Here is a 12,500-nt window from a genome sequence, read left to right on the forward strand (position 1 = left end):
CGGCTGCATTGCGCGATTATTACTGACCTTAATAAAATTAAAACTTGGCACGTGGCACGCGAGACGCTCTCATCACGGAGGAAGAAGACAATAATAACAGGGCTAAGGCATTGTAGGACCGAATGGACATCTGACCACGTGGAAGAATGCCATGAATCTGTCTTATTGTTACAGGAAAACTTTATAAAAGCATAATCATACGGCATGCTTTACTGAATATTTTCATTTTTTAACGGTTAGCTAAATTGTTTCGGAAGCTCAACGGAATTAACTAGCCTACGTGTATTAACTAAAGTAACGCAGTAGAGAGTGTCGCCGCCTTTCCTTCCTTAATGCCTCTAAAACACATCCAAACAAATAAGTACAATTAGAAGCCCTGCCTCGCGCCGCACATGGCCGTCGCCCCGGGAGACCAATACAACACCCATTATTCCATATGCTCCGGCGCGAGGGCGGAAGTGGCGCGTAATGGGGTCCAGCGCTGGATGTGAGGCGTTGCCATGGCATCCTTGATTGCTGCGAACGTCTTCCTCTCATCTCTTAAGCGGTCAATGACCCGTGTGCACGAGGATAAGTTTGTCATGGTCATTACCAACGCTAATCTGCTTAAAGTGAAACGTGTAGCCTACTTTATTGACAGTTTGGACAAAACATCATGCAAGAAATGCAGTCTCCCGAGTAATGCACTTTGCTTTCTCCGGCCAATATAAATTTAAACGGCAAAACTGTGTTGTACTTAAGATAAACACAGCTCTCAATTACCTAAAGGCAAGCAATGGCGACAGCTCTGAGAAATGTATTTGTTTACATAGAGTGAGACGATCTGCTAATACGCGGAGAGACTGGCTATCATTTATTTTATTTACATTTTATTTTTGCTACATTTTTCTCAACTGCTCTCAAAAGTCGATTTTAATGAATACAGATTTTTGGTGGATTTAGATCCCTCTCCAGATTGAAAACGACAGCTGACCCCCCTGTGATGGTTGAGGGTTAAATTCTGCCTCTCAGTTAGCGGCCCACAGATCTAACTGATAAGTAAGTTTGGATAAATTGAGCAAAGATTAGAAAAGTCAGCATGTCTCTCTGCCTCGGTCTCTGCTGCGCTGTGTGTGTGTGTGTGTGTGTGTGTGTGTGTGTGTGTGTGTGTGTGTGTGTCTGTGTGTGTGTGTGTGTGTGTGTGTGTGTGTGTTTGTGTGTGTGTGTGGGTGTGTGTTCTAATAGGGAGCATAGACCACGACTGGCGTCTCAGCAGAGACACTCGGCATCTAAACCTAATGCTGCCTAACTCGCTAGTCTCCGATACTCATCAATGAACTACGCAAAGACTTACACAAACACAAACACACACATACAAACACACACTTACACACACACACTCACACTCAAACACACACACACACACACACACACACACACACACACACATACACACACACACACACACACACACACAAAGTGATCAGATGATTTCAATATTCTTATCAGAGCTGCAGGTCAGTACAGTTCCGCATAGACAAACCTACTTAGGTCTGGTTGAGTGTCTGAGTGTGTGTGTCGTTCAAAGTGAGGGAGATACAAGGGACATAGAGCGATGGATGGCTATGGAGGTGTATGGATTTGTTCATCACTTGAATAAACAATCCATGGCAATCTTTTTTATTTTAAGAACTGATATTTAGATGGAAACATAATAGGCGTTTTTGTCCAGTCGAGTGTGTGTGCCGGGGGTTTCCTCTGTGCAGGGTAGAGGCATGCAGAGGCAGCTTCATGACATGAAACATGTGCTAATAGCCCTGGCTTAAATTAAAAGCCTTCAGGGACCTCCATCCCCACTCCCAGCCCCTTCCCTCCCCCTCCTCCTCTCTTGCTCCCTAATCAGGGGGAATCAGACTGCCACCCCTCTCTCTCTCTGTCCCTCTCTCTCCCTCCCTCCCTCTCTTTCACGCTCTCGCTTTCTATCACTCCTCTCTCTCTCTCTCTCTCTCTCTCTCTCTCTCTCTATCTTACTCTCCCTTTCCATATCTTGCACGGCCCCTCTGACACACACACACACACACACACACACACACACACACACACACACACACACACTCACTTATGCTTTCTCTGAAGAGACTCCCTATATGACTGCTGTCCATCTCTAATTAAAAGTACTGAGGCAATTTACCAAATTATATATTTATCTTTTTTTCTCATTCCAATTTGTGTTCCTCAGTACTCCACCGTATTATTACATTATATATATTATAAATATAGTGTGTGTGTGCGTGTGTTCTTCTGTGAGGGTGTTTTCAAATGTATTCATTATGTTAAATATTCTCTTCTCTAAAAACATGTGTTTTTTTCCCACTATTTAGCTATTGATTAGTTTTTTCTTTCTTATTCCAGTAAAAATATTATAGGAGCACTTTGCACATATATGTGTTAACATATTGAGTGCAAAGTAAATAAAGTAAAATGTTGCTATGAATGTTCCATAAATATTATTTAATTTGTTTGTTTTTTGGGGGTTGGCTGAACTAGTAACTGAAAACCAAGTGAGTATTTAATACATAATTTAAGTATTTATAATAAAGGGATCATTAAAAATATGTACAATTAATTCAGTGTGAAATTTGAGTTTTGGAATGTAACTGTAACACATTTATAATAAACAGCCTTTCATAAGACTCAAAGTTTACTGTCTGAATGAATATTAGACATAAAAATAAGCATGAGAAAAATGTACATGTTTTCAATGTGTGCGTGGGTATGCATTCATGTTTGTGCGACTTTGCGTGTGTGTGTGGCCTGTGTCTGCTTGTGTCTGAATGTGTGTATGTGTGGAGACGTAGTGTGTTTTGACAGGCCGTGCGGGTGCAAGCACAAACCCTCCGGCCTGCTGCCACCAGACGCTTTCATTAATTACTAAATAAAAACAAATTGTGAAACTAATTGAAAAGAGGATAATTCATTTGGACCAACCAGAGGCATTATTCAATTAGCTCTCGGTGTGCACTCTCTTCCCCGCACCCTTACTCTCCGTTTACCGCACACTACAGAATACAAATGCTTCACTTGCCAACGGAAATATGCGTTAGTGGTTAACCAAAAAATATAAACTCTGATCACTGAATATTACTTTAATTACACAATTTTAACTATTATGGCACAAAGCACAAAAGGGCATGTGTCTTTCAAAAAGCATATATTTAAAAATAAAAAAAAATTGTGACTTGCAAAGGGGGAAAGAAACTAATCTTGTGGCTTGTGGTAATGTTGTATATTGAGGATGTATGGGTCGGGTTGTTCTAATGTAGATGAGATAAGTGTTAGGAATATACCAGAGAGTGGAAAGCTATTGCTAAAATACATTGTGGTCGGTTCAGAGGGCATTCCTGTAACCGAGAAAACTGTTCTTCGGGGAGGATTCGGCGCCACCCTTCACTCGGCCACACGTTATTTATGTAGTGGCAGGGAGTCGAGCGTGGCGGGGGGACACGCATTAAAACAAGTATGAGTGAGTGTGAGTAGGAACAGTGGATTCTGGATACAAAGAAGGCCTTTACCTTGAAGAAGCCCTTGCAGCCCTCGCAGGTGCGCACGCCGTAGTGCTGGCAGGCGGCGTTGTCTCCACACACTGCGCAGGTGCCCTCCCCTGTCGGGCCCCGAGAGGGGGGCGAGGGTAGGCTGTCCCCCAGCAGGGGAGCACAGGGCCCCAGGGCCAGGGAGCGGAAGGCCAGGCCGCCCCCGCCGCCGCCGCCGCCGCGGTGCAGCTGGTACATGTGCTGCTCCAGAGCCGGCCCGTGGGAGTGGGGCACCGAGGAGGACGAAGAGGACGAGGAGGACGAAGTGCGGACTAGCCCCACTCCACCAAGGTTCTCGTAGCCGCCACCGCTGTGGGGCGGCGAGTGCTGGTAGTAGTGGGGGAAGCGGGGGGATTTGACATTGGCCGAGTCCAGGCTGGAGCCCATGGCGTGGGAGTGGGACGGCGGGGCCAGCGAGTGGGGGCTGTCGTCCCACAGGAAGGAGGAGCCTTGCTGGTGAGGCAGGGAGGGCGTGGTGGGGGTGGAGGGGGGCGACTGTTTGAAGTACATGGAGGAGGAGGACATGGCCTCCAGTGGCGGGGCGGTGGGGTAGCTCTCCTCCTCCTTCTTGATGGTGGGCCGGTGCACGGGCATCTGGTAGAGGCAGGACGATTTGGGCTCGTAGCTGCCCTCCACAAAGACGTTGAAGCTGGGCAGGGAGGTGGTGGCGGCTGCCGCGGAGATCCCCCCTCCGCCCAGGTCCAGCTTGGTGTAGTCGGGAGTCATAAGGTCAGAGCCGTAGCTGTCGCCCTGGTAGCCAAACGTCTGGCCAGAGTAGGATGAGCCGGGGGGCACCGGCCCGTACTGGGCCTGCACACAGGGCATGTCTGCCGGGGAGACAGAGCAGAGCCACGGGTTAGAGGAGCCTCAGCACTAGAGCTTCAGCAGTGCACACAGGGCATGCATGCAGACACACATGCGTGCGCACACACACACACACACACACACACACACACACACACACACACACACACACACACACACACACACACACACACACAAGGTAAATACAGGTTATCCATAGTCAACTCATGATTGTTAGTAGATAACTAAGAAAAAAAACATTTCAGCTAAGCATTTAAGCTAAGCAGCCATTTAAAGGCAGATATTTTAGTTGGAAACTGACCACAAATCAACACCTTTGGCCAAATATTTTGGCCATACCCATATGCACATGCACTCAATGACAATACCAAAGACAACACACAACTGTGTTAGAACCGTTTTCTCAGCTACGGTCACAATGTGCATTGAGTGAGTCAACAAAGGGTTTTGAACTAAATCTCTTTACGTTTGTGAATGTTATACTAAATAAAACTTCAGAGGTTGATTAAAGAAAGCAGCAGGCAAAAGCAAACCAAATCCAGACCCAGTTCATTGTACCATCAGCAATCTGTGCTCACAGCTTGGAACATGGAGTGTGTGTGTGTGTGTGTGTGTGTGTGTTTGTGTGTGTGTGTGTGTGGGTGTGTGTCCGTGCATTCGTGCATGTATGTTTGTGTGTGTGTGTGTGTGTATGTGTGTGTGTGTGTGTGTGTGTGTGTGTGTGTGCGTGTGTGTCTGTGTGTGTCTGTGCATTTGTGCATGTATGTTTGTGTGTGTGCATTTGATTGATTGTAAATCAGTTGAGTAGACATTAAATAATAAAGGAACCCAATTATGGTACTTGACTGCTAAATTATATCACAAGTCACACAGTCCCCATATATAGCCCAACCTCGTACACCACGCATCGCTACCGGTTGGTCTAGTCTGTGTGGTGACGAACGCTGCTTTGACTTCCTCTGCCAACATAATACGCTCAGCACATGTGTGGAGCGGGTAACCCTGTAGGTCACTTTATAGTCTGTCTTATCACACCAGTTGCGTAATACAGGCCACCTGCATACGTATTTCTCTGCTTGTTTGTGTGTAGTGAGAAGTGCGTGTGCGTAGGTGTGTGTAGGCGTGTGTGTGTGTGTGTGTGTGTGTGTGTGTGTGTATGTGGTGTATGTTTTGTGTGTGTGTGTGTGTAATCAGTAATGAGTGCCAACGCACCCAGAGCTACAGTTTGCTCATGGTTCTTGAGCAGGGAACTGTCAACAGAGCGCTGCTCTCATTAACGCTCAGCCAGCTCCGCCTCATCGACCCTAGCCCCCACGCGTCATATTTATCTATTCAAATAGGGGATGTATCAATCCACGGAGCAGCCCCTCCCCTCACTCCACTCTCCCCGTTTCTATCAAGTCTTACCACACACTTAAAGCATTTGTTTCGCGACAAAAATATAACAATAATAGAAATAATTATAACATGAAAAAAAAATAAAAATAAAAATCAAATATATATATATATATATATTATTTTGTTTATGTTAATAATACTGATAACAATAATAATTGTCATCCTATCAATACTGATATTATAAATTATAATGCAGAATTATAGTAATTAATAAAAAAAATTATCTACTTTTATTTACTTATTTTTTTTATTATTTTTCATACTATTTCTTAAATATCACCAAAGCCTAAATATTTTTTAAGATCGACCTGATGGTTGTCGTTGCCATCGGACCCGGGTTCAGAGTGGATTCATCATATGACATCTTCAACTTGTAGGAAACTCGTGGGTTTGTTCGTGTCTGGAACTCCAGGTGGGCGAGTGGCACGTGAGTCAAGGCATACGTGCTGATCACGTCATTGTTGTTTTTTGTTCTACAAATGACCGAGTCTGTGTCAGCCCACGTGGAAAGAAAACACTCTAGGACGCACTTCGTCGACGTTGTCTTGTTTCCGATAGCTTAAGCAACTAAACAACCGCAGGGTGACATAAGAGAGACTAGAGAGGCTCGGGGTGGAGATATTTTGTTGTGTCAATAGTTTGATAATAAAAATAATTCTCGGCCCCTTTGAATGTCTGTTCTCTGATAGCCTACTCTTATACTAAACAGTGGCCTAGGTATAATAGCAGCGTATTCATCCTAGTACATCCACCTTCATATCTATTTTTATTCTTGAGGAATTGTTTATGGAAAGTATCCGTACAGGTGGCGCTTGTGAAATAATCAAAATTAGTAAGAAGGTTGTGAAATAAGACGGAAAGAAAACAAAGTTCACAAATTCATAAACTTTAGGCTCCAAGCGTTACGCCCACTCACAATTACGCACCCTAAAGCTCTCACGCAAACACACACAACGCACGTACGTACGCACACTCACAAACACACGCACACACACGCAGACACGCACACACACATACACACACTCACAAACAAACAAACAAACAAACAAACACACACACACACACACAAACACACACAGACACACACACACACACACACACACACACACACGCATACACACAATCAACACAAATGTTGACGTCTATATCTACTCTTCGTTCTAATAATAATAAGGCGGGGGGGGTGCTCCCATTCATTTTTTCTTTTTCGCAATCAATAAGATGCCTGCAAGCTCAAGAGCGCCCTCTCTATAATACGGACATTTATTTTCCAACACTAACGGAATCTGAGTTCTGGTATATGTGCTTTAGGGTAATCGCGCACGTGTGTGTGTGTGTGTGTGTGTGTGTGTGTGTGTGTGTGTGTGTGTGTGTGTGTGTGTGTGTGTGTGTGTGTGAGAGAGAGAGAGTGGAAAAGAAAGAGGATTGCGCGAGCGCGTATGCGCACGTGTCTACATGTATGCGCATACGAGAGGACAGACAACCCAAGCAAGAGAGTGAGACGGAGGTGGTGCGGTGTGTGAGTGAAGCAGAGGTGAGAAGTGTCTAACCTCGAGATGTGCATTTCAACTGGACAAACTGCAGCTGTTCCAATAACTGAGCGCGCTTGTTCATTGTCAGAATGCCATAGATCTAACAAATAAAAACATGAAGTGCAAAAAACATGAATACAACAACACACTCTGGTCATCGGTGCATAGTGTTTTCTCAATGAATTGCCAAACATGTGGGCTGAATTAAACTGACTCTCACACCATGAGCGGACCGTGACCACACTTAGGATCACGCGTAGACCTCCTCCCTGATCGCGCGCATCATAACAAACGATGGATAACGGACATGGCCATGTTTGGCTTATTTAGGGTTTGAGATAGATCGTTCATCGTCACAGGAAAGCTTTAAACTTAGGCCCTAAGTGTAAACTATGAATCAAATGTCAGGTTAAAAGGCCGAACGTAAAAGTTTCCGCCGAGCAGCCTTAAGTCGATCAACGAAATATTTTAAATACGCTTTGACTTATTTCTACAATTTTTATTATTTCTATTTTCGAGATGACATCGGGAAAATTGGTTCATTGCTGTTATCTTCTTCTTTGAGTTTTATTTTTGTTACCACTATAATTGTATCCAATTATAAAATAATGTTCACCCACTCAACAGCAGATACCCGCTCGGGCGCCCTTCGGTAGGCCCGTTAGAAACCGTCCTCAAACCTTCACCTCATCTACCAGCATAGGAGAACGGTGCTTTTACTTAATTTAGGAATGGTTGTTTGTTGCAACCTTTGACAGGTAATACAAATATGTCGTCTTTCACTGAAGCAAAATTACAAAAAGGTCAAATTATGTTGTGACCACAATTTAGAAAAAGAAAAGAACCAAAGTTTTGAAAATATAAATAACTCTCACTTAACAACTCCTTGCTTCAACCCTGCAGCAAACTGCACAAAGAACGGCGGAGAACCAGAGAGATTGGCGGGAAACAGATCCGAGGCCTACCTGGTGAGAGAGCGTCGCGCTGAATGGTGCTGGGGGTCCGAGGTGGAGGGGTGGCGTGGCTCCGGCCGGGATGAGGCAGCACGTGAGGCGTCAGACGAGAGGTGTCTAGTCGCTGGTGCTCGGAGCTCGGCGTCGCGCGCTCTTCCGAACCGGGCTCTGAGGAGGAGACACGTACGTTATGACTCAGGACGCACATCCACACAGTGGGGCGATGGGAAATATGGGACACTTCAATCGAAACATCAATGACATAAATGACTGGAATGAGCAATAGAAATACCAGGAGCATTCTGTCGAGTTTTAACAATTCCTACAACATCGCTTTAGACTTCAATGTTCTCACCACTTCAGGATAGTGCGCCTATCCTGACTTTAATTTTAAATTTTACTAAGCAAATTTTTGTTTGTTGTTTGCTTGATTCAGATTAAATTGACAGTTGACAAGAACGTAAAGTGAGTGGGCTACCGTAGTCTCCAATCTGCCGTCTAAACTTAATCAATAAAAATCCTTCTGCAGGACTGACAACTTGTTCATTGACTCCATATCCACGGGGTCCCTTGCCTGGTATTGTCGTTGTGTTCGGCTGCAGCGAGTTCATCCAGCGCTGGAGAAGGTGAACTCCAGATATTAAGTCGGACCCGAAACCGGCAGACAACTGTAGCAGCGCGCGCTTCTCTGATAGTGAGAGCAGAGCGGCCCGTGGACAGAGGATTTCAAAGCTCCGAGCGCCCCCTCTCTGCCACACACACTCACACACGCACGCACGCCCGTCCGACCGCCCACCCCCTAAAACACACACACACACACACACACACACACACACACACACACACACACACACACACACACACACACACACACACACACACACACACACACACACACACACACAGTGTGCCAGGAAATACTTGTCCATACTTCTGAACCTGATCATTCTGTATGAAGATTGTTCACAAGGAAACCACATTGAAACGTTTAACCAAGCACCTATACCCTGTGTAAATCAACACATTTAAGCATGTAATTGACACTACTACACTGACACAGGGTTGAAGCACTTAATTTTAAAGGGATATGAGAGCTTAGAATGTCGTAGGCTATAACTTTCTGAATGTATGTCATTTTAACACATCAACGCAACCAATCGATGTATTAATAAAGTTAATACATAACATATTTCGTTTCTGCATTTAGGTTCGATACATGTTTCCTTGTGACCAGGCTAGTTGTCCAGCTGACCAGTGCGGACTGGGCCGTAACCAGGAGAACGACGAGGGGCTCTGAAGCACGCGGGGCTGTGCAGCGCCGGGACCCCCGCGCGAGGCTCCCAGCACACACAGGGATAAGTGATGGGAATAAGGGGAGAGAGAGAATTCACACTAGTACAGTAAATAGCCCCCTCTCAGGCCGAAGTGTGTGTGTCTGTGTTTGTTGGGGAAGGCGAAGTTTATCTTAGTAAAGACAGAAAACAAAAAATAGAGAAAGAAAGAAAGAAGAAAAACGATCCACCAATAAAAGGCACATATGTGGACGGGTTTATGGGAACAATTTTGAAAAAATGAATGTGTGGGGAAGTGGGGGGAATCGAACGCAATATATACTATTTAGCCGAAATAGTTTACTAATGTGAAACGTTGAATGAATAGGAGAGAAGCCTGGTCCGCCAGTGTTGAGTGTGGGTGACATGTGGGGATGGCCGCTCTGAGCCGAGGGCAGGCGGGCTGATTGGAAAACAAACCTGGTCACCTTGCATCGTCCCGCACACTTGAACGCAGACAAGACACATTGGCCCACCTTACGTGGATTAGGAAGCAGTTTGTAATTTTGTTTTGAAGACATGAGACACACGAAGTTAAACTTCTCTCAACACACGCCTGACGAGCGCGTTTATGGTAAAAACAAGACAGCTACAGGCGATAACTATACTGAATCACTACTGAGCACTAACGGACTCGATTGAGCAAAATCAAACATTGGAGGCAGAATCTAGGCTACCGGCGACTCGGACCAGGAGTGTCTGACTCCACTATTCATTGTATGAGTAAGAGGCTTCACATTTCCATGACAACCAAAGAGAATATGATAGCCTACCTTCCTAGAGCAAATTAAATAGAGAATCGTCTCCATCGAAGCATCGACCTGGAGGAGCGGCCACAGGGCGGAGCGTGCGGATCAACAGGTTACACGCGCAACTTACGAAGTGACCCGCAGACTCGAAAAGACGAAGTTGTTTAAAAGGTCCTATAGAGTTCCGATAACAGAAATCATAGTGAGACTTGAAACGCTTTATGTTTTGAGATCATCTCAGAAGGCGCCTTCATAAGATGCAATATAAATTCATTCATTCCCATCATGTCACATCTCTATGTACTTACTGGTTTGCTGTGGCGGTTCCGTCTTTACATGTGATATCAACTTAGTATAAAAATATCCTGTTTGTATCGAGAAATCTCAAAAAAATAAAATAATAAAATAATATCGGCAAGCAACAAGAATCGGCCGCAAAAAAAGTTTTCTTTTTCCTCTTGTTGTCTTCCTACTCGTCTAAAGTATCGTGCGGAATAACAGCTCCCCGTACGAGGAGCAGCCTGTGTCGCGTCTGTGATGTTGCGAATGTTCAGTTGTAACGCAGTTTGTTTATGTGCGCCGTCTGAGGGAGAAAGCATTTATGAGAGGGTGCCTCCTCGCACTGCTGTTGGTATGCGCTACGTCAATGTGACGCCATGGGAGAGGTGACGTCACGGCGGTCCTCTCTCACTGCCGTACAGTAAAAGAGACACACGAGTCGGGGCGAGAGAGAATTGTACTGGGTGAGCAAGAGCCACGGAGGCTCTTATGTTTGCCGGACAGAGGCTACTGAGAACTGAGAGGCCAGCGGGCTCACAAAAAAAAAAAAAAAGACCAGGACAGAGCTTTATCAATGCACAGCACTCGAATGATTCTGGCACTTTTTTTTTTAGGTTGAATCTTCATTGTTTAAGGAACTTATTGCAGTAAGTCGCATTACATATTCTGTAATGACCTCCCTAACTTAGACTAAAGTTCGATTAACTCATAGGCTATTCGATGATTCCATCGTTAATTAGGGAGAAGTAGATGGAATTAGGAATACAACTTTTAATAAATTCTGAAACAATACGTGTGAGTTGTATTATCCCACTCCCATTCCGTAGTCTATAAAAACTTTTTTTAACACAACTTTAACATAACTATAGGTTGAGTCAATTTCACAGCAAAATGTAACCTGTTGAATCTGAATTTGAATGCTCTGATATAATTGCTTTCCTATTTTACAAAGGGTCTGAATATAGACTTATTTTATGGTTTACTAATATATCAAGTTTTCTGTCCAAATGAGGAATAAGCCACAAACCATATTAAAAAAAAGAGTCGCTTTTCAAAATTGAGAATGCACCAAAAGGGTTGTAAAGGGAATACAAGCCAAACTCAAAGCGTGCTCAGCAAGCTAAAAATTAAACAGGTCTCTGAAGCCACTGAGGAAAGTGAACCAAAAACAGCCAATCACGAGACACGTATTTTGTTGGCCACGTTCTAAGTGTGACCAATGACCAAGTCTCGGAGGCGGGGCCAAGCCTTGACGCACCTAGAGTGTGATGACGCAGACCGTCTGTACTAAATATAGTAGTGGGAGAAGAGGCGGAGTGAGAGAGAGCGAGAGAGACAGAGAGAGAGTGAGAGAGAGGACCCGTTCATTCTGGGGCGGGCCCAACTATTCTAGAGATGTGATTGTGATCTAGCCAAGCCAAATATAGTCGTAGACAGGTATTTTTAGCGTAAAGCGTGTCCCCGTTTTCATTTGGCATAGAGAACTGAAACGAACGAGAAAGAAAATAGTTGATATTCAGCAGGCTCATCAACCGCTCATATCGAATAAGTTGTTACTGTTTGAAGTTGTTTTGTTTCTATTTTCGATTATTAGGGGAGAGAGTTGAACTCCACTGCTATGTGTGAGCGCACACAGGCTCCACCATACAGACAATAGCCTACACTGAACAACATGAAAATAAAGAAAACATGATTCATTTGACAGCAAAAACGAAAATTGTTATTCGATTACAACAAAGCAGGTTTGTAATGGTCACGGCTTCAATGATTCATAATAACACTTTGCATTTTTTATATCCTACGCGAAATATATCCATGAAGCCGCGTAATGATGATGTATAAATTATTTGGCGTCCAAAACATG

The 12,500-nt window shown here is 44.4% G+C and overlaps 1 protein-coding gene across 2 annotated transcripts in view; it reads right to left on the bottom strand.

Annotated features, from left to right (window-relative positions):
* Positions 1 to 10,906, bottom strand: part of nr4a3 (nuclear receptor subfamily 4, group A, member 3) — a 21,388-nt gene extending 10,482 nt beyond the window's left edge. Inside the window, exons 1-4 of one of the 2 annotated variants that reach the window (XM_079730708.1) lie at positions 10,666 to 10,906; positions 8,290 to 8,445; positions 7,343 to 7,424; positions 3,552 to 4,396 (exon numbers count right to left, since the gene is read on the bottom strand). In XM_079730708.1, coding sequence (XP_079586834.1) covers positions 3,552 to 4,396; positions 7,343 to 7,406 — 909 coding nt within the window. In that variant the 5' untranslated portion in view covers positions 7,407 to 7,424; positions 8,290 to 8,445; positions 10,666 to 10,906. The remainder of the gene's footprint in view (positions 1 to 3,551; positions 4,397 to 7,342; positions 7,425 to 8,289; positions 8,446 to 10,665) is intronic. The other variant, XM_079730709.1, reaches the window with a different exon arrangement.
* Positions 10,907 to 12,500: the final 1,594 nt, after the last annotated feature.

Source organism: Pollachius pollachius, assembly GCF_949987615.1.
Source record: "Pollachius pollachius genome assembly, chromosome: 1".
NCBI classification, from domain to species: domain Eukaryota; kingdom Metazoa; phylum Chordata; class Actinopteri; order Gadiformes; family Gadidae; genus Pollachius; species Pollachius pollachius.